A 27,143-nucleotide genomic window follows, 5' to 3' on the forward strand; every position below is an offset into this window, starting at 1 on the left:
TACACGCCCCTTCTAGTTTGCTCTTGTAAATCTCTATCTTCTCAGCGGTCCTTGCCAACGTTGGGGAGCTCACTGAGAAGATAGAGATTTACAGTTAGAGTTTTAGTTGATGCTTGTATTTAGAAGATTTTTCTGAGTTTATTTTTAATTTTTATTTTGTTTTTTAATTTTATACAATATTAGTTTATTATGTATAATCTTTTAATCCGTTGTTAATTTTTTAAATTTAAATATTTGTATTCATTCTTCTGGAACGGAACTGTTCGATTTATTTAGCCTGATGATGGCCTATGGAATAGGTCGAAAACGTTTGTTTTAAATTAAACTTTCTCGGCAAAGATAAGGTGTTAGATTTTGTTTGTATTGGTCATAGTTTCTTTTATGATTTCTGTCATAGTGCCTTTTAAGATTATATTCCTTAGGAACTGAAAGAGTTTTTACATATCAAGCATAATATTCTATTCTTGTTTTGGACACAAAAATATTGCAGTTCCCATTTTTGTTGAAAATTACGATGTTCCTCTTCAATTGACCTTTTCTTACTCATTGTTCTTGAATAAAAACCAAAATCCACTTTAGAGTTCAAAATACTATTTGCAAACGATTGAGCAAACACTGCACTTTGTGACGACTTGTACTGTACGATGAATTGTAGAGACGAGAACAACTTTCTTAATCAAGTTCGTTTGACTAACCTGCTTTCCTGCCAAAACTTGACCTTTTTATATGGATTGAAGATAGGATTGATTGACCAATCAGCGCTTCGTAGGTCTGACGATGATAGGCGGCCAATCAGCGATCCTGCTTTTGAAACTAATGGCCGTTTCTCCAATGTCAACCGTTGCTCACTTGAAAATAGAGAAAAAGCAGGAATTATACGTTCAGACGATTCTAATCTCGACAATGATGGTACTCCGCGAACAGAATAACACAAAAATTACGAGTTGCAGATTCCTTTTTTAACAAGTAATTTATTCTTGCCTTGAACCGGTTCTGTATCAGTGGATCCCAACTTACAAAGCAAAACTGGAGTATTATATTGAGTACAACGGGCGTTGGACTCCTTTTTTCTGAGCAATCAATTCCACGCGACACGACAAATATCCGCGAATTGACTTATAACTATAACTTATAACTAAAGAAAAAGAATCAGAAAAAATAAGTATCTAAGAATAGAAAGAAGGAAATACCTGGGATTTTCGGCCTCGTGGTCTTAGATGGGTCACTGTCTCAATTCTTTTCTCTGAATAGTTTTCTCTGTTCCTTCCTTCTCTACACCTCAAACTTGGTGTCCTATCAATATCTTCCTTTCTAAGTTCTTTTATGGAACGTTCTTATTATTGGAATAAGAGCAGGCTTTACATAGTCCCCAGCCTCTCTCTTCAGACCTGGAGCACTACCTTTGTACGTCATTTCTCTCTGGAGTTCGAGCCAAAAATGTCTCACCCTTGGTTCCCGTGACCCCAGGGCATCTCCTCTCCTTTGTTTTCCCAGTTCCCTTCTCAGAAACGGTAACCTCACCCAAGGGAAAAACGGTTGGAAAGGAAATTTCTAGAACAGTTAGAACAAAAAACAAAGAAAGATTCCTAAGCCTAACATAATATAATAAAATATGTACAGATATCAGTATGGCTGATGGCCACACAAACATGTCATGTGTCAGATTAGAACGCAGAGCGTTCTATCATGTTTCTGATCGTCTTGTGTTTTTATCTCCATTTGGCTTCGGCTACTGCTTTTCATTTGATGTCTCGCACCAGCATGCAGCATCCCAAGCGATGACATGACTACACATGACGCCAGCGTCAACCAAAAAGTTCAAACTTTCCAACTTCAAGCATCAAAGCTTGATATTTAAAAATTTTTAAACAGTCTCGGCAGGCCGCAACCTATGTATTCGCGGGCTGTGCGTTTGACATGCCTGATACAGAGCAATCAAGAGACAGATCAGGATCAGAATTTGGTTGGATCCTTTCCCTACTTCATAGATAGAAGAAAATGATTTCTAAAGTAATAAAAATCATGTTTATTTCAATTGACTTGTCAAGATTATAGAAATCTGGTGAGATTTTCTAAAAATTGTGATAATTTATTATTCTTTATGGGTACCAGCCCACCAGTGGTCAATTTGATAAAACCACTGAACACTGGCAGTTGGTCATGGGTTTGAGTATCACTAATGGGTTCTCCACATGAAGTTTTATGAGTTTTCTCATGTCTAACACGATATATAGGGGCCAGTTTCCCATAGAATATCCTCTCAGGAGATATCTCTTTGGCAAACTACAGAAGTATTACTTTGCCTTATTCTAGCAATTAAATCTTTATGGGCCTTTTGAGCATAACCAGATTTTGATATGTATCTCTAGATTGTGGCATATAAGCCCTTTCTCTTCCACCAAATAAGGTAAGACCTAAATTAGATATTACACTTTTTAACAATAATTCTCACTAAATTCTAAAGAGATGTCATATACAGTATATAGCCACAAATTAGTGAACAATATATTAATTTTCTTAAAGCAGCAAGAATAATGTGAGGATCTACAGCAGGGGTTGCCAAACTTTTTTATCGTCGACCCCCTACAACTTTTCAAAACCTCACATTGACCTTCACCAAAAAGTTTGTGTTACAAATAAAAAAAAAGCTCTTACAATTATTATTAACATATATACAATAAATGTAAAAAATGTAAAATTAAAAGAAATGTATTAAAATAGTAACTGACAATCAATGAGAGGGATAAACTTGATGATCCTTAGCAAGATTAGCAATATTTGGTTCAAAATTTGTAACTTTGTCTTTTCATCGACCCCCTCAATAATGTTATATCGATCTCTGGGGGTCAATATTGACCACTTTGGTGACCCCTGGCTATGCTTAGGTTATTTAGTAAGTCCAGCCCTACCTCTGAATTCCATTGAGCCTAGGTAGTTTATTTGCAGAACTGGGTCCATATTGTGCAGAGCTCAGTACAAAATAAGTATATTTATAAATGCAGGAGTTTTTTTTAAGATACTGAGGACCAAGCAATGACCAATTGCAGGATCTCTGTAACTGGAGAGGCCTTGTGCAAACACACAGGTAGCACACCTGTGTGTTTGCACATGAAACTAGCTGTGTTTATATCCACTGGTCCACTCTTCATAGTCTTAAGTGTATAGTATGAATAATCTAAAATTAAGAAGACAACTGATACTTTATTATTTGATATTAACAAAATTTTATTATATGGATTTATTGTACAGAATTGAATGATTATCGCCAACAGTTATCTTTCCTATACATTATGTAATGAAAAATTCAATTTTCTTAAAAATCTAGCAAGATTCTAAGATTTTCACCTACAGCATTTCAAAAACTATAATTGTGAAAATTTATTTTTTTAGCACTTGTTTTCTTCTTCTTATAACTATGCTGATTTTAATGTTTTACACGTTGGAAATTCAAATTCAATATTTCAAAATGGGTTTGTGAATAGTTTTTGAAAGGCTCTTGTTTATATTATTTATTATTGATACGGTATTTTCTTCCATTAAATATAATTAAAATTTTAAAAATTTAACAAAATATTATATATATATAAATAAATAAAGTGATATTTTTAATTTTAGTATTTAAAGAAATAATTTAAACAATTATTTATCAATAATTATAATTTTATAAATATTTTTTAAAATAGTTTTTTAAATTATATTTTTGGCATTACTTAGCATATAATTAACAATATTGAATACTTAAACTTTAAATTATATTTTTCTATAATATTTTCTGGAAGAATTGTGTTATAAAGATAGGAAAAGTAGATTTAAGCATAATTTTATCTATCATCAAAGTATTAATATATTTGAATTATAATCTATTATTCTTAGAATTGATTTATATATGTATATATATATATAGAAATTTTGGCATTGTTTAGCATAAACTTTGTTAATAAATAATACAGCTAATATTGTTATTGTTCTTCCTATCAAGCTCATAATATGATATATATCATATTAATAATATGATTTATTTATTTTAAATAGGCACATAGATTGTGATTTACATTTAAAAATAATCAAATCATTATAAAATATTGTATCACAAAATGTAGGCAAAATAAATGCCTCTAACGAAATATAATGCAAATATTGTGAATAATATGTAATATTTTCCTAAAGTGGAATATGTGTATATCACAAATATGGTATATAAAAAAGCAATATTTTTTTCTATTTTCTAGTTCATTGCATTGCTAATATACTGATAGCAAAATAGAAAGATTGTCATAACTGATGGCGGTAATCGTTCTATAATTAAATCTTCTTGGTATGCAGCTTTTTTTTCTTGTATTTTTTGTTTTTAGATGGATATATATACAGCATGGCATAAATTTGAATCATCTAATTTCAAAAGAGTTTTTATTATACAACATTTTGTTGATAGGCATCTTGATATCTGCACAATTTTCTGTTTTGTGCAAAAACGTCTTTGATTTTAAAGTATGATTTAAGTCCCTCGGTGTGGAAAAATCCTGGGAAAATATTTTTTATGTACAAATATTCACCAATATGGTGGAAATAGAAGACTAGCTTCCTTTCTTTTGTCCAGCATCATCTTCCTTTTTAATCACAAAACAAAGAGATAAAAAGTCTTCTAAAGTTCTATACAGATGCTTTTTAACTTGATTAAGTGTGTGTCTTTCATCTGGATATACCTAAAATTAAATATTAAGTATATTTTTATTAGATATCAGCTTTCTATTAAATAAATTTTTTATCCTAATACTAAAAATCAATTTTGTTATCAAAATAATAATTTCTCAAATGTAAATATACCAGAAGGTATATTTTCTGTAGTATTAAATGAAATTTTTAAAAATTTTATTTTAAAATCACTTTGATTATAACAAAAACTGGGCATATTTATTTTTAAATATATATATTTAGAACCTTGAAAAAAAGGGGCCAATCAGGGCATTAGCCTAGCTGACACTGAGAGATTCTGAAAATGTAATCTTTTATATAAAAAAAGTATGATCAACAACACAAAACTGAAAATTGGTTTAGTTCACCTTGTTTAAAAAAACATGATATGAAAGTATCAAAAAAATGAATTTATAATAAGTGGTGAGAAATATATAAATAAAACAAATAAAACATATTTATGCAACTTGGTGAGATGACATCCAGACTCCATCTCATTTTTCTCTGACTTTAATGTGTGCTATGGAGCTGGAAATATGTAAAGTACGGGGGTAAATACTCATAATTTGATCTTGAAAAAATAGCAGGTGTGCAAATTATCTACTCTTGGTATGATTCTTACTATAGACAACTTGTTGCTCAACATGGTTATTTTTCAGTAATATATTCCTATGGAGGAAAGGGCAAAAAACAGCAACACTTTTAAACAAAAGTTATGGGTTACTAGAGGATAAGAGTCTCTGTGTTTTGACTGTTCAATCTGCGATTTCTAGTTAATAGAGCTATATATATTTACTCAGGAATAATTTAGAGAGATTAAAATAGTAAAAATTAAAGTTGTGGTATGTTAAAAATGAAGAAGATATGTTCAAAAGTTTGTTATGGACATTTACAAGTATATAAGGGTTGTCTAGAAAGTAAAGTGACTATTAAAAAAATTATATATTAAAAATAATTTATTTGAGCAGTAGTGAATACCCTATGTATTATGACTGGTTGTTGCACCAAGTGATGCAATATGGTGAAAAGGCACAAAAATTGTAAAAAAACAAATTTTTAAAACTGTCACTTGACTGGTTGTTGTAACAAGCTCTTCAATTATTATTGTGCTATTCAACAAATAAATTGTCATTTTCACAAGATATATAAAACAGACTAAAGGTAAATATTTATCTGGCCATTAAAAATTTGGTTAATGCTTTAAACATAAACATAAACTAAAGAATTCACTCTTTTCCTTTAGTTTAAGATATTTTTCATTAGCTCATAGAAACACAATAACCATTTATGAGTCAATTATTAAAAGTATACAAACATTTATATGCTTATAATAATTATATTTTCATCCATCAAAAAATGGTTCTCATATGCACATGAGTGTATATAGAGAGGGAAACAGGGCACTTTTCCCTCTCTGGGATTGAGTAAAAAATTCCACAAATTATAATCATAAAAGTGATTGAGAAATGTAAGCTTACACTCTTGACCATGGGACACTTTGATACGTATAATCTATTTGTAAAAAAACTGCCCAAAAATTAAATAAAAATATATTGATGTAATTATTTATCTCCAAGCTTTCTCCCCTGGAAAATTTTCTGTAAATACCCATGCATATGCATCTTGGTACAGTTTTTGCCAAAAATATAAAATATTTTCCATGCATTATATTTAAATAAATGGAAGAAATTATGCATAGACATTGTACCTGCATGGCTAGATAAGTTTTTCATTTAATTGATTCACATTTGCAGTAATGTATATATAAATATCTGTTATCTTTTATCAAACTGATCATAGCATCTTTATAAATATTTTGGGACAAGTAAGATTTTATTGATACATCTGTAATGCATAAAATTTTTCATTTGATTAAAATTCTAAAATTATAGTCCAAAATTTATAAAATGCCTTAGATATAAGATAGATGCATACTGTATTTCCAAACATTAAATTGAAGGGGTCAGTGGAAGAATATAAATCAATAAATGTCTGGTTTTGAGTTATTAATCATTTTTACTTCTGTGCACATGTCCCCATTTGTTTATACAATAGAAATAAATATTATGTCTAATTATGGATTGTCACGAACATTTAGAGCTTGATAAGTTTGATGCAAAAAGCATAGTTATTTCTATAACTTGTGCACCTCCAATGCTTTACTGGTGGATCTTACACGAAAAGGACGCCTCCTATCGTGAACAATTGACAAACGGAAGTGTACATTGACCAGACAATAAACAAAGACTTAGCTTGTATATACGTAACTCGATCCCGAGTGGTTCTTTGACGGTCGGACACACAAAATAAGTGGATAGCGACTGACTAAAGCGCGGTTTACAATGACTAATATGATTAACCTTAACACTCCTCCTTAATCATATTACAGCGTAACTTTTCGAATATTACACGATTCAAAGGTTTTGTTAATATGTCAGCAAGCTGATCGACGCTTTTAATATGTTGCAGTTCAACAGTCGTGCCAATATGCTGCTGAATAAATTTTCTCTGAATCTCAATATGCTTTTTACCCTTAGTTATCTTTCCTTGGTGAGCGTTTTTAAGCATGTGAATTGCCGACTGATTGTCGACAAATAACGGGGTGGGTTTATCATTCTTTAATAATCTCAGTTCAATTCCTATTCTTCGTACCCAGCAGATATCGTCGATAGATGAAACTGCTGCACGGTACTCGGCCTCAGCTGTTGAGTTCGCCACGAGACGCTGCTTTCTTGAATACCATACGATTGGACCTCCTCTCATGATAAGAACTCCACTTGTGGAATGTAGACTATTGGCGTCTCCTCCGTAATCCGCATCTGTATATGCTATCAATTTCGGATCTCGGTTAAAAAATATTCCAAAATGTGTAGTTCCTCTTAAATACTGAAAAATTCTTTTAATCATCTTCCAGTGACTTTTCATGGGTCGATTACTGAATCTGCTCAGATAATTGACGGCGTAGCTTATATCTGGGCGGGAAATTGTTGCTAAATAAAGTAAGCTTCCGACGGCTTCGAGGTAACGATTTTGTTTTTCTAGTGTCTGGTCATTGACAAGATTTTCAGAATTCGTTTTCATTCCTGGCTCTATCGGTGTATTCACGGCGTTCACTTGATCATACCCAAATCGTTTTAATATTCGTTCTGTGTAATCAGGTTGACTCACAAAAATTCCCTCAGACGACACTTTGATCTTCATACCTAAGTATGTCATGTGTGATTGTAAAGTCCTTTTATAAGTAATTTCAAACTTGTCATTCAGTAACTTCAGAATCTTGAAAATGTCCTTCTCATTTTGGGCGGCAATGAACCCGTCGTCTACAACTAATATTATTATCACACTTCTGTCGTTGTTATAATAAACGCACGGATCGTCGTCGGTATTAGCGAATCCTATCGTGAGAAAAAAGTCAGAAATTTCGTCGTTCCAGTCTTTGGCGGCTTGCTTTAAACCGTACAGACTCTTTTCAAGCTTGCAAACTTTTTCTGTCCCATCAGAGAATCCTTCCGGCTGGTTCATATATATCTCTTCTTTGAGATTGGCATGTAGGTAAGCTGTCTTGACATCAAAAACTGTTACTTTCATTTTACTGGATGCTGCGTGACTGAGCACGAGTCTGATAGATGCATGTCTGGCTACGGGACTGAAGGTGTCTGAATAATCGATGCCTTGTCTTTGCTCGAATCCTCTCACAACAAGTCTGGCTTTCATCCTGCCGTCCTGCTTACGACGTAACACCCATCTGCATGTAAGAGGTTTTGCATATTTTGGAGGTTCCACCAAGCTCCAAGTCTTCAGTTTGATCAGGCTGTCGTACTCGTTCTGCATAGCCTTATACCATTCTCTGTCCTTCAAAGCCTCCTTAACTGAAATATCCTCGGTTTCTCCTATCATGGCATAGTTGTGAATGAGTCCCATCTCATAATCGTTGAATCTGGTTGGAGCCTTTAGTTTTCGGCGATCTCGTAAACTTCGTTGAGTTTCCTCTGGCGGTTGTGGTCTTTCATCGGTTTCTTCTAGAGTGATGTATCGTGAATGATTCTGTGAACATCTATCATCCGAATCCTCCACGGTTTCGTCCTCAGTTTCAGGCTCTTCTATCTTCTCTCCTGTTCCTTTTTCTTTCATGCAGGTCTCGACTTCGGCAGTGCTTCCTTTAGTTTCAGACTTTTCATTGAAAATCACATTGTCAGAGCAGACGACCTCCTTTTCATCTGGTAAGTAGATTCTATAACAGGGTGAATCGAGATCATATCCGACGAAGATTCCTTTCATAGACTTTCTCTCCATCTTTCTCCTTTTATGATCTTCAATCAACACATAACATTCACAGCCAAAGCTTTTTAATTTTGAGATGTTTACCATACGTCCAAACCAAAGTTCGGCAGGACTTTTGTCATCTACAGAGCTCTTTCCTGTTTGATTAATGGTGAATACAGCGTAGTTAATAGCTTCAGCCCAAAGATTCTCGCTTAAATTTCTGGCATGTAAAACAGATCGAGCTGACTCTACTATGGTGCGCATCTCCCTTTCTATTCGTCCATTCTGCTGCGGTGTATATGTGTTTGTTCTGGTATGTAAAACTCCAAGCTCCTCCAATAACTCTCTGGTAGTCGAATTTTTGATTTCTGTCCCGTTGTCAGACCTTAGGCTTTTCACTTTTCTTCCAAATTGATTTTCAACTAGTTTCATGTATTTATCCAATGCTGCAGGGGCTTCGTCCTTGGTTCGTAAAAAATAAACAGTTCTAAAATGAGAAAAGTCGTCCTTGAATAAGAGAAAATATCTTGCCTTTCCCAGAGATAAGGTATCCATTTCACCTAAGTCAACATGTATCAGATCCAATACTTCCTTCGCTACCTTGTTATTTCTTGGGTGAGAGATATGATGTTGTTTGCCGTAGACACAGCCAATACAAACGTTGTTGTCCCAGTCATCAATATATCTTATATTGTTTCTGTCCAAAATACTCTTGCAATACTTCACATTCTGATGTGCCAGTCTTTCGTGCCAGACTTTGATTGAGTTGGCCATCATGCACATTCCTGTGACCTCTCTGCGGAACATCATTTGATATAATCCTTCGAGTCGTTGTGCTACTGCTATTTGCTCCTTTCCATCGGCCGTTTCGATAACTGATGTGTTGGCATTGGCAGTCTGAATAAACCCTTTATCCAACATTTGGGTAACCGAAAATAGATTGAATGATATATTAGGAACATATAAAACGTCTTTCACGGTTGCTGGATACCATTCCCTTCCATTAAAGGCCTCGAGTTCGACGTCACCTACTCCGATTCCATTGATTTCTGTGTTGTTCCCGAGTATCACTTTCGTATGCTCCTCCAGTGCTTTGTAATTTGTCAGCCATTCCTTCCTGAAGGTCATGTGCTGTGTGGCAGCACTATCTTGATACCAAATATCCTGTCGGTTTCGTCTTGAGTTCTTGTCATTTATTTTCGTAGACGTCAATCCTACAGTGACAAGAGCTCGTCGTTGTCCTTTGGTCTTATCTCCTTTGTCTGATTCGTCTGACTTCTCATTTTTACATTCCCTTGCAAAATGGCCCTTTTGATTGCAGTTGTTACAATTGTAGGTTTTCCTGCAGTATTCAAAATATTTCTGACACGGCTTATTCTTGCAATATTTCTTTATATGTCCCTTTTGTCCACATCTAAAACATTCGACTCCTGAATTTTTCTGCTGACTTCTGTCCTTGTTACCTTGCGTTTTCTGTTTTGAAATGAGGGCATTCTGTGCGATTGGTTCCTTCTTGTCGTCTTCCTTCAGTCTGTCTTCTTCCAGTCGAAGTCGCTCAATTAAAGTGTCGATGTTCTTGTCCGTTGGATTAGCATTATCCCATGACGTCCTGAAGTGATGTAGTTTCGGCGGCAGTATTCCGAGCATTCTTGTTATAATCCAGCTTTCCTTAATTGTTTCTCCTTCAGCTTTTAAGTCTTCTGCATATTGTTGAACTGATAAGCAATTCTCCACTACAGACTTACTTGAATCATACTTATAATTAAAAAAATTTCTCTGTAGTCCTTCAATTGTGAGATCGGACCTTTTACCATACAAAGTTTCTAATTTGTGTATCATACTATACGCAGAGGTGCAATTTGCAATTTTCTTTGCGATATTACTGCTCACATTTAAACCTATACAAGTTTGAGCGTCTAAATCCTTTTTAATCCACGCTGCGACATCTGCCGCATTATTCGCATCTTCAGGTTTAAGAATGATTCCGTTCGCAACGTCGTACAAGTCCTTCGATCTCAACGTAAGATTTAGCTTAAACTTCCATGAGATATAATTAATATTTCCCTGCGAGTCTTCTGACAAAGTTTCCATTTGAGATTTCACGATATCCATATTGACAGAGAGCACTGACGAGGTTGACCGACGAATGAAGCTCGTCAAAGATGGCGATTGCGGACGATGAACGAAGATGTGGCTGACACGTGTCTCGACGCAACTTGCGGTTCTCAATTTATGCAATTTCCTTTCTTTCAGACAAATTCGACTGTTGAGATTCGTTCACGGGACCTGGGCCCATAACCTGTGGTGATTTCCTATAACCGCGAACGAATCAAAAACAGGGCGAGGCAAAGGCAACAAGAACATTTATTAACTCACATACATCCGACTTGGATCTTACACGAAAAGGACGCCTCCTATCGTGAACAATTGACAAACGGAAGTGTACATTGACCAGACAATAAACAAACACTTAGCTTGTATATACGTAACTCGATCCCGAGTGGTTCTTTGACGGTCGGACACACAAAATAAGCGGATAGCGACTGACTAAAGCGCGGTTTACAATGACTAATATGATTAACCTTAACATTTATACAATAGAAATAAATATTATGTCTAATTATGGATTGTTACGAACATTTAGAGCTTGATAAGTTTGATGCAAAAAGCATAGTTATTTCTATAACTTGTGCACCCCAATGCTTTACTGGTGGACCATCAGTAAAGCATGGGGTGCACAAGTTTAATACATGGAAAGAAAATGTGACTGATGAATGTGTTGGCTGACAATCTCTCATTATGGAAGAACTGAAGGCACATGTCAAGGACTGAATTCAACATGATCAGCATATCAAACCTGATGAACTCCAGAACAATTTCTGGAAGTTTCTTGAGCATTGCTCCATGAAATCATCGCAAAGCACCTTCCTTACAGGAAAATTTGTGCAAGATGAGCACTGTGAATGCCCATCTGATTTGCACAGATGGAACTGTATGGGTATAGCATTAATGTTTTTGAGCCTTATACAGAAGCAGGTGGTGCATTTCTGGACGTCACTGATACAAGGGATCAACCATTTCATTCCTTAGAACAAATGCCAATCACTTGAGTAGCATCATCCATGACTCCAACAAAGGCATACAAGTTTAAGCTAAGTGCATTCAAGCAAAGATCATGATTACAGTGTTGCATGTTGAGTTAATGCCCTAAGGTACTGTACAACAATTAATGTAGAGGTATATTGTGAAATGTTGCACAGGCTGTGTAGGGCCATTAAAAACAAGTGGCATGGCATGTTGTCTAATGATGATGTGCTCTTCCACAACAATATACATCTTAACATGGCCCAGCAGACCACACACCTGCTTCAACATTTAAAATGGAATGTTCTGCACCATACAGTCCAGACTTGGCTCCCAGTGACTATCACCTATTTGGGAAAATGAAAGAGTTTCTGGGAGGACAAAATGCCGATGAGCTGAAAGATTAAGTCATGCAGTTGTTAAAAGGCTTGTGGCAATGGTCTGCAATGATGGCATTCAAAAACTGATCACAAAATATGATACGTGCTTAAACAATGGTGGTGACTATGTTGAAAAATGATTAAAATCAATACAGAAAATAAAAATTTGAATAAGTAGATTTGTATTATGATTATGGGCAAATGGGTAATACTTTCTGGATGACCCTTGTAGATAGGATCAAGCCCCTATCATGCTATCAATTGACATGTTTAATTTTAAAACATTTTGCGATTTTATAAACACTGTTATACAAAATTATAATTTGAGAGAACTCCTACGGTAGTAGTAATTTAATACGAATAAAAATTTCTTTTGAACATCTCACACGCCTCAGTTTGATAGTTGATATTTAAAACAATGAACCTTTATAAATCCAGCAAAAAATTTTTTAATACAATAAAAAATTTTAGCGGCATATGCAAGACAAACAAGATGTTAATGTCCAATGGGATCAGGTGGCAATCATCAGAACATCGAATAGGCAAGCGGTGAAGCATCTTGAGAAATTAGAAATCTTCAAGGCGCACATGGGAACTGGTTGTATAAACCAGGGCTTCTTAAACTATGGGTCGCAACCCCATTTTGGGCCGCTTAGCGAAATATTGGGGTCACGAGATTTTAATGCAAAATACTGAAAATAATTTGAGAGAGTTTGAAAATGGCATGCTTTGTGTCGTAGGTTTCGTGAGTTGCACTTTGTGTCACTTCTGGTGCAGCGAGACAACAATTCAGCAACACTGATTGTAGTGTGAACTAGTGTAGTGGTGTTGCTTTAAGTGTATTCAGTTGTCTCTGTTCCATTGTACACAAGAGTGAACTGTGGTAGTACACCATTATTGTTTTTGCAAATTTGTATATATCTTCAATATATATGTATATTTTCATTGTATTTCATATGTATATTGCAAATATTTATATATCTTTATTTTATATTTGATTTGGGGGGGGGGGGGTCGCGAAAAAAATTGCAATCATAAATGCGGTCATGAATAAAAAAGTTTAAGAAGCCCTGGTATAAACCATGAGATGCAAACTCATTGTCAACTGCTTGGAGATCATTTTACAATAATTAATGATAATGCTAATTTTGCATCTTACATTTATTCTTTTTCACTGTATTTTGACCTCATTTAAGTTTTTTATTTATCTATCTATATTTTGTCCACAAGGGCATTTTTCCGTTAATTTTTATATTTATTTCAAATTCATTTTATGTTCGATTTTTCTGTAACTGATGAAGATCGTTTAAAACGATTGAAAACGTTTTTATGTATTAAAAAATTTTTGCTGGATTTATAAAGCTGTAGTTTTTTTTACATATTCCATTTCCAGTACCTAGTTTATTATACAGTTGACATTAATGAACTAGTCAAACATAAAGCAAAAGTGCAAAATTTATAAATTATTGTAATTTAAATGGTATTGTGTATCATTTTTTGATTTTTATTTTAATTGATAACTTTATGTAACAGAATAGTTAATTTTTGATTACATTTCCTTCCAGTTTATTAATATAAAATTCAGGAAATTTATTAAGGGACAAATTTAATAAATTTACATTGCTTGATAGATTACATGATTTATTAATAAATAATAAATAAGAATACAGGAAATCCTCATTAATTTGAACTCAGATAGTTCAAAATCATGTTAATTCATAACTGTATTTTTGTCCCAGCCATGGATATAGAGATTTACATGTTAAGGAATTTAGTTAATTCGAGATACTGCTATTTTGAAATTCGAAGTGAAAATTCTGTCCAAACTGTGATATACGTATGTTAACTCTTTTGTTTAGATTGAAGTACCTCCATGCAATGAGAGAACAATAGAACAACAACTCTAATCTACTCAATATAGCTTTGCTTTTACAGTAACACATTTTCAGGTGTCACCAGAGACAGATCTAGGTTTTTTGGGACCCCATTTTTTGTTAATACAAATAATACTATAAATTATCATTATTGTTATATTGTTAATATTAACTGTTTTTTAATATACGATAAGTGCTCATTGTTAATGAAAAAGTATTAAAAATTTATGATAATTCAATTTTTGGGGGCCCAGGGCTTAAGCCCTATTAGTCCCTATGTAGAGTCACCCCTGGGTGTCACCTTACCCATGGACTGCTCTTTTTTTTCTCTTATCTCATAAAATACAGCTGGTTTTTTGAATTGCAAGATTGGGCTACATGTAGCAGACTGAGATATATGTAGAGCTCTAGGCTACTACATTTGGGCAATTTACTACTTTTTTCATTACTTTAAAAAAATCTGGGCTACCTTTTGAGGAATTCTGCTTTTTTTTTATACATAAACAAACTTCACAAACCAATAAATTTGTAAAGCCCATACAACCACCAGATTACATTGGGCTACTTTACCATGCATTATATTTAATTAATTGCTAAATAATTTTTCACTAGGAGGTATTAGGTGCCATCTCTTATTAAATTAAATAATTATAATTAAATAATAATTTTTAAATAATTTAGAATATTCTGGAAGAAAAGAATTGGCCTGTGAGATTCTCAGACATATGCTGTTTACCTTCACATTTATATTATTATTATTATTATTATTATTATTATTAATTAACAAAAATAGTCTTCTGCATACATAGCCGTGCTCCATTTCCTAAATAAATTGCATCATTTACATGGCATTTGAATATATTGTACAGAAATACATAAATCTCGGATAATTTGAAGTAGTGATTATTTTGTTCCTCAAATTTTGAACTAAAAAGGATTTTCTGTAATTGCTTTTATTCCCATCTTATGGAAGCCATATAGTTTTACAGTTGTAGATTTATAACAGGATAATTATTTTTTATATAATAAAATGTCTTATTTTAAATCTTAACAATTGAGTGATTCTAAAAAGATATTTTTTTTTAATTAACAATTTAAATAATTAAAAATGTTAGTTTGAAAAAAGTGTCAGACAAGTGTCATTAATAAATAGCTCTCTTATAAAAGTGGCAAAACAAGATTGTTACACATTGCTGTTACAATAACTTTGATTTAAATAACATTAGTGCTAAATGATAATGGCAAATCAATGGAGAAAATTTTTCTTGTGCCAAAACATACTAGGCTGCTTAAAAATGGTAAATTGGGATAAAATAATTGTCACATTGGTTAAAAAGTTTCAAAACAAAGTTAAAATGATAGTAGAAATAAACAAAAACTAGCAGTTTTATTGGAAATTTATTGAGTCAATTTTGACTCAGTGTTGAAAATAGTGATATATTGTTAATTTATGCATCAAATTGAGTAAACATGAGCCCTGATCACCCAATATACAGTAATCCCTTTATTTATGCAGTAACTGATTCTGCAAAAATAGCTGTTTAAAATTAAGATCTGTTCAGCATTCTCAAATACAGTACTTTACTGTGATAGTTTTAACTAAAGTTGTTTTAAATATATGTCTATATAAGAAGTTACTGATGATAAAAACACAGTTTATGATGTAATTATCACTTATTTCCAAAAAGCTGATTATTTAAAATTTAAAAATTTTTCATCCATGTTAAAGTAAATATGCATAAATGCGGAAATTATTGTACTATTAAAATAAACTTTTAAATTTTATAGATTACCTGTGTTCGAAATAAAACTTCTTCTTTGGTCAATGCTTTCATCAGCATCATTGATTGTTGGATATGTACATTGTCTAAAAATTCAAATTTAAATATAATTTATATTTAAAAATAAATATTAAAATAAAAACAATAAATATTAATTGATACCATCTGCTGTCCCATGAACTAGAAGAAATTTCTTTCCTTTAATTTTACCAGCAATTTCCATAAGATTAGCATTTTTATATTCAGCACCATGGTCATCAGGTAGCTGCATATATCTTTCAGTGTATACAGAATCTTGAATGAAATATAATTGATATTTTATTATGTTGTTTTCTTATAGTAAAAATTAATAAAGGAGTTATAATTTTGATTAAATAAATGAGAATTTTGTTCATTAACTTACCATAATACAACCAATTTGTAACAGGAGCAACTGACATACCACAGTTAAATGTATCATTACTTTTTGCAAGAGCCATAGCAGCGGCATATCCCCCATATGACCATCCCCATATTCCAACACTATCTTTATCAATAAATGGCAGATCATTTCTTAAATACCTAAAATTCAAATTGAATTATTAGTTTTGATGTAAAAGTTTAATTTTAATAATTTAAATACAACCTAGTCACAGTTATTTGATCTTCAACTTCAACACTTCCTAATCGATGATATATTTCATGAAGTATCTTTTCTCCTCTTCTTCCTCCTCCACGTCCATCGATCCATGCATAGATATAATTTTTTTTACTAGCTAAGTAACTTCCCCAATGAATTTTAAATCTTTCAGTTACCATTTGACTGCCTGGTCCTCCATATCTGAAAATTTTGAAAAATGTATATTTATAATTTGAAAATACTGAAAATTTTACAACATAGCATTGTTATTAAATTAAAATAATAATTATTTCTTTCACAAATATCAATTCCATTACAGCTGAAGAAGCTTCATGCTTGAAATGAGATTAAATTTACAACCTACAAAACTTAAAAACTATTGCTTTAATGGTCTGCTGTTGGAACAACAAACATTTTGTTGAAGATTATAAAACTATTAATATTACAGAAAATAATTGTTTTTCTAGCCTTTACTATTGATTGTGAAAGAGAACAGCCAGAAATATTCTCCTTTGTTACATTTATATCATATTTATCCTGGTATGGATTACTGTTAGTAATCTGTTATCATTTCTTAATTTTTTCTTTTTATATTGACTTCAGGAGTCAATGAACAAAGTAAAAATTAGAAAATGATACAGAACAGAAAAGGAACATATCGTAGAACAGGATTCAATATCACAAATCTTGCAAACTGGGCTTATTTCAAATCTCAAATTAATTTGTAATTAATTATTAAATCATTAATTCATAATATTACATTAATGTAATTTAAGTGATATAACATTAGATCAGTAACATTGTACTATAATAGGTTTCATAATAGGCTTGTTAATCATTAGTGTTGCCACCTTTTCAAACTTGCTGACCTGGACGACAAGTCAGATTTGTTCAAACAAAATTTCCTGATGCATGCGCAATGTCATTTTACAAAGCGAAGAATAACGTGCTTGCCAGTTCTAATTCAGTTACAGTTAGGGACTAGGGACTTGCGTAGGAGTAACGTAAGTAACATAAATTAGGAAAGAAAGAACAGACAACTCAGTTCTATACAAGATGTGTACAGGCATACAAGCAAATAAAAAAAAAAAGGTCGACAGGAAGTATGTTGCACGCCACACGTTGGCATAAATAGAGTATAACATGGCAGAATGGCAGATGAGTTTGTCAGTGTGAGGTCTTTCGCTGTTAAAATAGTGTAAATTTACAAGAACTTTGTTTCATTGTAATTTCACAATTTCTTCGAAATTCCTGGACAAAATTAATAGTTCACCTGGACAGTGAATCAATTCCCGACTGTCCGGTTTTCACCCGGACAGGTGGTAACACTACTATTGATCCTGCATTGAGTTGCATTGTCATCAGTTTTCTTTTATTAATAATGTCTACTTTTTGAGTACAATTTTAATTTGTACTGGATTGCTTTTTGTTCTCTTTGTAATTGTTATAAATAAGCATAAAGTTGCTTAAGAGAATGAATCATACAGGAACACAACTAAGATGAATATACAATAAAATATACAGAATATTTTATGGGTTTCTTAGGATATGCAGTCCTCTTTTAAATTTTACAGCAATCTTGATGACAGAAATTACATGTATGTTATAGATGATTGTGAAAATTGGACTCCAATGTATAATAAAATACCCGTATTTTAAAAAGGTTATGGTGAAATCCTATTAAAACCATCGATAAAAATTAAAAGTTGGTATAAAGAAACTGATAAAATCCAAATAAGGAGACGACTGATTTGGTAATACTAACAATTATTTCATTCATAACACACACACACACACACATAGACTGAAGAATGGAGAAGAAAAAGAGCTTTGGAAAGCCTGCCTATTGTATATATAGAACTTGTGCGCCCTCTGGTGGCTCAAGTTTTACAATCCTTAACAGAAAAACAGTATACAGTGGTGCCTCGTATAACGTACGCCTCGAATAACGGACGCTGCGAACAACGGACTTTCTGTTTGGCCGTTACGCGACTCGAGCAACGGACTGGCTGCGAACAACGGACTTTCTGGCATAATTGGTGACTGCTCCACGGGTGCGTTCTTTAATAGCGGTCGCTCTGCGTCTCCGCTACTAGGGAGTGCGCTGCTGTTTGTAGGCATTTAGGAACGACGGTGAAAGAAAGAAAGATGGCAGCGCCCGCACTATCGATAGTATCGTGATGGAGGAATCTATAATTCTAAAATATGAGCTTTTAAGGGCAAAAGAAGGGTCCCGATTGTAAAATTTAACCATAAAATGGATTATTTATTGAAAGAGCATTAAAATAGCCACGAAAAAATTAGAATGCCAGCTACCATTCGAAAAAAATTCGTAAAGACACTTACATCACCACGTGCACTAACTCGCGCTTTCACAATTTCTAAATTTTCATTCATAAAACCACATAATGGACCCAGAAACGAAACTATCTGAGCCATGGAGGACGCCATGTTGCTTTCCACCGTAAACTACTGCTACAAGCGGCCGTTTTTGCCGTTCGACGGCGCGCACTCCCACCGGAATTTAGGAACGCGTTCCGCAGGAATTTTTAAACGGATGTCGCTCGCGCGGAGTTACGCGGAGGAATAAAAGAATTCACCCCATGTTCATTTTTTTAATGATATAGTATGGTTATTTTATGCTGCGGAACGAATTAGATGTTTTAACATGTATTTCTATGGGAAATTGCGTTTCATATAACGGACGTTTCACTTAACGGACGTGCCCCTGGAACGGATTAAGTACGTTATATGAGGCACCACTGTATTATAAAAGGAGGAAATATAATAAAATACAATTAAAACTGTAAAATTTGTGATACCTCTGTCCCATGTTGGTTTTGTTTTTGTTTATTTTTATTTCATCTATTTTATTATTATTTTGTTTCTCAACTTGGTACTTATACTCTAAACTCACTACACAAGATAAACAGGGTTCACTTTCCTGTAGTTTATAATACTGTATCTGAGTAACAGAAATAGATTAACTTTATTATAATACTACAGAAGGAAGGTCCTCAAATTTAAACTGCTTTTTAACAGTTTGACTTAGTGCATGTTACCTAGTAAAGCAGCTTTAATGCAGCTGAATAAACAAACAAATGACCTTGTCTATTTCAAATGATATAAGCTACATCACTGGTTTGCTTATCCAGCAGTATTACAGCTTCTTACTAGGCAACATGCCTTTAGATTTGCATTTGAGGAGTTTCTTTAACAAGTATATTGTTTTTTTACTTCAATTAATTATTATTTTGATTAGTTGTAGTATGTTAACAACATTGACATTAGATTATTTGAATTATTAAATTAAAAATCAATACTCACACATTGACTAATAATGGATATTTTGTTATTTCATCATTTTTCAATCCTGGTGGTAAAAATAATCTAACATTTGCTTCTAAAAATTAAATTTTTATAAATTAATTCAGGTTAATATTAATTAAATTATTATTATGTACATTATTATTCTACATAGCATATTAAATATACACTTACTATATCCTCCATCAATTGGAACTTGAAATGTACGAACTTGTGGAAGTGCCCTTTTATTGATGAGATCTCTTAAATTATCATTTGTATCTAAAACTTCAACTTAAAAAAAAATTTAACATATATTATTTATAATATACTATATCAAGAATAATTAAATATAAAACAGTTATATATTGAATACAGTGACAAAAAATTAATTATATAAAGGGTGAAATCTTTATAGAAATTCTTGATATGTCTCAGAAAAAAGCCAGGAACAGAAAGAAAAGGAAAAAAAAACATAGTAAGATTAAATATGAAACAATTTTTAAAATATACAAAGTTCACAACACTTCAGTCTCAGAACTGGACAGTAGAAACAAAAAAAAAAGACATACAAACCTCAAAATCAATCCATCTATGAAAATATGAAAATATTAAATATAATATTTCAATAAGTGAAAATATTAAAAAGTTCAAATGTTTTTGATCGACTCTGCAGACCTTTGTCAGGTTTTTCCTGACAAAGGTCAGCAGATCTGGGATGGAATGTTTAAATTCTAAGGCAGAATGTTTGAAGAACAGTTTGGAGAAGTACTGAGATTTGAAAGAGAAATGCAGACTTGTAGAATAGTAAATTTAAAAGTGAAAGCATCACCAGAATTACAGACAATGACTGAGTGACTGTAGTTAAAGAGAAGTATTAAAAAGGCTTGCCCTGCTTGTGAGATCAATCTTTCTTCCTTGGTATTGATATATGTGTCTATTATATATCTTTTAAAAATTTCTAGAGCTTCCATATCCTTTAGATGCTCTCCCTGAATGGTCCTTTTAACATAAGCATCACTTCATTTTGCAATGCATAAAGCAGTGATTCTCAAAGTGGGGGTTGCGAAGAATATTTGGGGGTCGCTGAAAAATTGATGCCAGATCAATTTTTTTTCAAATATTTTATAAATTTACTAAGGATTAATGCTTAGAAATAACAGATAAGTAAAAATTATTTTAATATCTTTTATTAAATAAATTGCACATATAAATAATAAAAACAATATAAATATTTTAATACAACCCTAAATATAACAATCATAAATTTGTGCACTATTGGGAAATCCCCAAGTTCCACTCTCTGCCTAAACTATGATAGAACAATGTTGTCATTTGAAATGGTGTTTGCTAGCAGCGTTGTGTCTGTAGGCAAGTCACATTAGAAATACAGTAGAGCGTCTATTATCTGAAAACCGATCAACGGAAAGTGTTTCAATCGAATTTCCGCTAGTGCTGTGGTGCTGCAATATTTGGCTATGTCTTGGGCTACTCCGATATTATTTTAGTTGATATGCGTTTTTAGCTGGTAGCACTGACGTGACCATGAGAGGGTACTTAAGGACGCGCCAGTATTTGAACAAGATTTTCCCCCCATCGTGAGTGCTAAGTTTTGTTTGTTTTTCTGAGGACTGTATTGGGCTGAATCGGAATGTTTTGAGACTAGATTAACTTCCGAAATATAATTTTTTTGTTTTTATATTTTTCAATATACAGTCAAACCTGTTTTTGTGCGGTCTTTTTCTGTGCGATTTTTATTTGTGCGATTTGTTTTGTGTGATTTTTTTTGTGCGGTATATGAAAATTTCAATCAAATTGGAACATAATTGACTCATGTAAAATTTTAAAAAACTCTATTAGTTGTTTTCTATGACATCAGCAGGGTTTTTCATTTTTTATTCAGTAAAATTTTTTTCTCATATGTTTATTTCGGTCCCCTCTTATTTTAATAGCATAAAAACTATAAATATTATGTTATATTTGAACAGATGCAGTAAGTTAGCTCCCCTCCAGCTTTAGACTGCAGGTGTGAAATATTAGCCTTGTTAAATGAAATAACACTTCCTGCAGCTATATTTATCAAATAAAATCATTATTTAACGATTATTTTTAACTTTTTAATGTTAGATTCATATTTAAGTGGAAATAATTAATTAATATAAAAATTAAAATTCTTAGAGGATTTTTTTCCCCATTAGGTGGTGTTGCAGAAAAAGGCCCAAGGAGTTAAAAAAGCAATTCCTAGTTATTTCGTACGGTTTTGAGTTATTTTCGACGTGAGACTTTATGTGGTCCCTATTCACCGCATAAAAAAAAATATTTTTTTAATTGTGTTACGAAAACTATTTTTTATAGCCACTCGTGAAGTTTCGCACAATTTTTTTTTATGCATTTTCTTTTATGCGGTCCCTATCCCCCGCATAAAAACAGGTTTGACTGTATTTATTTTGTTTGTGAAAAATAAAGAAATAATTTTTAAAAAAAATTTTTGTTAGTCTTAACATTGACAAAAATTCACAAAGCAACATGCAACAGAGAGAAAATTCAACATGGGCTAGATTAATTAAACAAAAGAAATTAACTCCTCCTGAATTTAAATTAACTTCCTCCCTCTGGGATGTTTTTCTACACATACTCATTCTTTGGGGGTCCTTTGAAATTTTTAAGTGCAAAAAGAGGGTCGCTGACCAAAAAGTTTGAGAAACACTGGCATAAAGGGAGAGGACAATTGTGGTTTTGCTGTGTTCAATGTTATACTTGTGCTCTTTCAATCTTTTGCTCAAGGATTGTTTGGTTGAGCAAATATAGATCAACTCCCTATTAAATCTACTGCCACAAAGGGAAATGACATATCCCCAGGCCCTTTGCATCTTATATGAGTCCTCATTTCTTAGGATGTCAAAAATAGTGGGGGTGCATATGTACATGACAATGCAGCCTCTGAGCTTGGCAATCTGCCTTTTTAATATATTCACTGCTGGACTGACTTTGAGATTCAAATGTATTTTTTGTCTTGTTTCTTACTAAGTTATATAATATGCAGAAAGTCTTAGTAATTTTATTTAAAGTGACAAGAGAAAAAGACAATCACTATTATGTATATTGTATAGCTTTTTCTTCTTAGAAATTATAAAAATAAATAACATTTAAAAAATTTTGTACATATTATCTAGCAAAACATATATTTAGATAGTTATATGATTATGGTAATTTTAATTAAAATACTAAATACCGAACCTGTTACCGGTGTAATTTGCGTGAAAAAATCTTCTTTCCACAAACGTTTTCGAGCTTTCCAAACAGCTCTTCTTCAGGTAGAGAAAAAAGGTTCCGACGAAATACTTCAAAAAAAGACGAAAAAAGAACGTAGACATTTAAATAAAAACGGAATCTAAAAATAGAATGCAGATGTTTAAACAAAAATTACAGAACTCGCATATCAAACGAACATTAAGGTGGACATGCGCATTGTGCCGATGTTGCTATTTATAGATCGTTGTTTATGAGGGCCTGCCACGCTATAGAAAGATTAATCTCATCCTTCCGATTTATACATGTGGTCCGATGGTTAGCCTTACAGATGGATATAGCTTCCCGCCATTTTAGTTGGTCCAGGTGGGGCGTAGTGTCGATGATGTCAGCTTTGTCGAACTCCGGTTCTATATCGGGATCAGATGCAAAGGTGGTTAGGGCCGTGGTGTACCGCCCGTGCCGAAGGTCCGCCTGATGTTCTTGCACTCTGGTATTTAAAGATCGCTTGGTTGAGCCGATATATACAAGGCTCTCGTTACATCTGTTATCTTTCAGCGGGATAGAGTACACGCCAGGAAGCCTGCCACGGACTGGACTGCCTTTTTCATTTCTGAGGATGTCGTAGATTGTCGGGCCTCTTCTATAGGCTATTTGTAGTTGTTGTTTTCCAGCGATCTCAGCGTATATCGCTTTAACATATGGGTTAAAGGTGACTGGGAGGCGTGTACGTTCATCCTGGTCAGTGTTGGTCCTCGTACGCGTAGTGGGTGCGTATTGTGAGCGTTGAAGTCGCTCAATTAGACGGTGTGTCAGACCATGGTAACCGTGCTTGGCTGCTATCCTCTTGATATAATTCAATTCGGTGTTGAGGGCTTGCGTGGTGGACGAGTGGGAAAAGGCCCTTTTAATTAAAGTATTAAATGCTGCAGCCTTGTAGGTGAATGGGTCAGATGAACCTACCAGTATGTATATAGGGTCGGCATGAGGTTTACGGTATACCGACGTGACGATGGCGGATCCTTCTACTTTAATGTTTATATCCAAAAAATGGACTTCAGTATTGCTAGATTGTTCCATTTCCAGCGTTAGGCCGTAGGGAATGCTGGAAATGGAACAATCTAGCAATACTGAAGTCCATTTTTTGGATATAAACATTAAAGTAGAAGGATCCGCCATCGTCACGTCGGTATACCGTAAACCTCATGCCGACCCTATATACATACCGGTAGGTTCATCTGACCCATTCACCTACAAGGCTGCAGCATTTAATACTTTAATTAAAAGGGCCTTTTCCCACTCATCCACCACGCAAGCCCTCAACACCGAATTGAATTATATCAAGAGGATAGCAGCCAAGCACGGTTACCATGGTCTGACACACCGTCTAATTGAGCGACTTCAACGCTCACAATACGCACCCACTACGCGTACGAGGACCAACACTGACCAGGATGAACGTACACGCCTCCCAGTCACCTTTAACCCATATGTTAAAGCGATATACGCTGAGATCGCTGGAAAACAACAACTACAAATAGCCTATAGAAGAGGCCCGACAATCTACGACATCCTCAGAAATGAAAAAGGCAGTCCAGTCCGTGGCAGGCTTCCTGGCGTGTACTCTATCCCGCTGAAAGATAACAGATGTAACGAGAGCCTTGTATATATCGGCTCAACCAAGCGATCTTTAAATACCAGAGTGCAAGAACATCAGGCGGACCTTCGGCACGGGCGGTACACCACGGCCCTAACCACCTTTGCATCTGATCCCGATATAGAACCGGAGTTCGACAAAGCTGACATCATCGACACTACGCCCCACCTGGACCAACTAAAATGGCGGGAAGCTATATCCATCTGTAAGGCTAACCATCGGACCACATGTATAAATCGGAAGGATGAGATTAATCTTTCTATAGCGTGGCAGGCCCTCATAAACAACGATCTATAAATAGCAACATCGGCACATGTCCACCTTAATGTTCGTTTGATATGCGAGTTCTGTAATTTTTGTTTAAACATCTGCATTCTATTTTTAGATTCCGTTTTTATTTAAATGTCTACGTTCTTTTTTCGTCTTTTTTTGAAGTATTTCGTCGGAACCTTTTTTTCTCTACCTGAAGAAGAGCTGTTTGGAAAGCTCGAAAACGTTTGTGGAAAGAAGATTTTTTCACGCAAATTACACCGGTAACAGGTTCGGTATTTAGTATTTCATCCCCGGTGTCGGAGTGAAGAGTAATTTTAATTAATTAAAATAACAACAGAAGTTGACATGAGTTATTGGAGGCTATGTACTTTGTTACTAATTTGTTGCTGAATATGAAAATGACATCTAGCTTCCTCCATTATGCAAAATGTTTGTGCATAATTTGTCATATTTTTATGCACTTCAGCAGATATAATATGCATTAACAAACTATCTTATGACAAAGTAAAGGAAGGCATATTTGTGGAACATGACATAAGGAATTAAATAAAGAATGAGCACTTAAAGAATTGTTTTTAACTTTAAAAAAATAATTCTCCATCAGATGAAAATTTATAGAGAAAGAATGAGCACTTAAAACCACAATAACTGATATTGAGGCTATACATTGTAATCCACACTTGAGAACCTTAGGAGTCCAGTAACAACAAAGATTTAATAAAAACTAACATTTTTGATCATAGTCCGGTCTTCATCAGGTTTTTTAACTAGTAAGATTCGAACATGGAATGCGTAGAAGATGTTTAGAAACTATTTTCAAAATGTTTCTAAATATGTTGTTCTATGCATTCCATGTTCGTTTAATTGTTTTTATAGGGCAATCCATATGTTGGGCAGTTCCAGAGTAGGTGCGCTGCAAGTTTCCAAGGTTGTTATGTATAACGACTCCCATATAAAGAGGAGCTTTTGACTGCTGTAGGTCCTGAGTATAGTCGAGTGGGCCCATAATGGGTTGTAATTCATGTCGCGCACCGTTCTTGCAAGTTCAGTGTTGCACTTTCCTTTTACCAAATCATCCTGGTGTTCGGTCAAGTGGGTAGCCAACATTCTTGCTGTGGCCCCAATGTATCTCATATTATTCCCCGTTATGGGATTTTCCAATGGAACCACATAAATTCCTGACATCTCAAAGATGGAGACCTTGTCTCACAAGGGGAGGGCACGACCTGGGAAATTCACTTTGGGATGAGACTTTGTATATAGGTAGTACTCCTTTAGGATGTTCAATCCTCAAAACAAGAAAGTGCAATGGCCAACCAATTTTAAGAAAAAGGCCTTTAAAAATTCGAGCTCAGCTTATGTACTAATAAGTTTCGCTAGGTCAGCAGCTGCTGAGCAGCTCAGTCGACATCGTTCTTGGCTACCGCCAAGTCGTTCAGGGTTCAAATCTCGGTCTCGATTAGTATTTTTTTTTTCTTTCTAAAAATTTTTTAAAATAAGTATTTTGAATATATATAAATATTAAAATTTTATTATAATAAATAATTTCATTTTAAAAAATGTTTAACACATATTACATGTCATTTTAATTATAATAATACAAAATAATTAATAATAATCATCATCAACTATTGGTAAACTGATAGTATCTTCATTCACAGACATTTTACTGTAAAATATTGAAACTATTTGTATTATAGTGTGATATATTATGGAACACTATTATCTCTTCGAAATCCAAAAGTAAACTGACACTCCAAATATCAGGTTAGTCCATAAGTCCATGCTCATTTTTATGACCTTGAGAAAAATCTTGTTTTGCTGTTGAAAATGTCAGTCTAATGTGATACTTTTCACACAGAAGTGTTAAATTGGATCTCATTTATATAATACTGTTGGAATTGGAAACATTTTAGTTGTTTATTTTTGTTCAAATGGAAGTAAAGGATGAATATAAAAGACATG

General features: G+C 33.6%; 1 protein-coding gene across 6 annotated transcripts in view; it reads right to left on the reverse strand.

Annotated features, from left to right (window-relative positions):
- Positions 1–3,200: 3,200 nt before the first annotated feature.
- LOC136985709 (inactive dipeptidyl peptidase 10-like) overlaps positions 3,201–27,143 on the reverse strand; it is a 202,359-nt gene continuing 178,416 nt past the window's right edge. For all 6 annotated transcript variants that reach the window (XM_067283044.1, XM_067283045.1, XM_067283039.1 and 3 more), the window contains 7 exons: positions 20,195–20,293; positions 20,021–20,096; positions 16,700–16,894; positions 16,478–16,635; positions 16,237–16,368; positions 16,087–16,160; positions 3,201–4,703 (listed from right to left, as the gene is read on the reverse strand). In XM_067283044.1, coding sequence (XP_067139145.1) covers positions 4,575–4,703; positions 16,087–16,160; positions 16,237–16,368; positions 16,478–16,635; positions 16,700–16,894; positions 20,021–20,096; positions 20,195–20,293 — 863 coding nt within the window. In that variant the 3' untranslated portion in view covers positions 3,201–4,574. The remainder of the gene's footprint in view (positions 4,704–16,086; positions 16,161–16,236; positions 16,369–16,477; positions 16,636–16,699; positions 16,895–20,020; positions 20,097–20,194; positions 20,294–27,143) is intronic.

Source organism: Centruroides vittatus, unplaced genomic scaffold (genome assembly GCF_030686945.1).
Source record: "Centruroides vittatus isolate TY-2023 unplaced genomic scaffold, ASM3068694v2 contig_975, whole genome shotgun sequence".
Lineage (NCBI taxonomy): Eukaryota > Metazoa > Arthropoda > Arachnida > Scorpiones > Buthidae > Centruroides > Centruroides vittatus.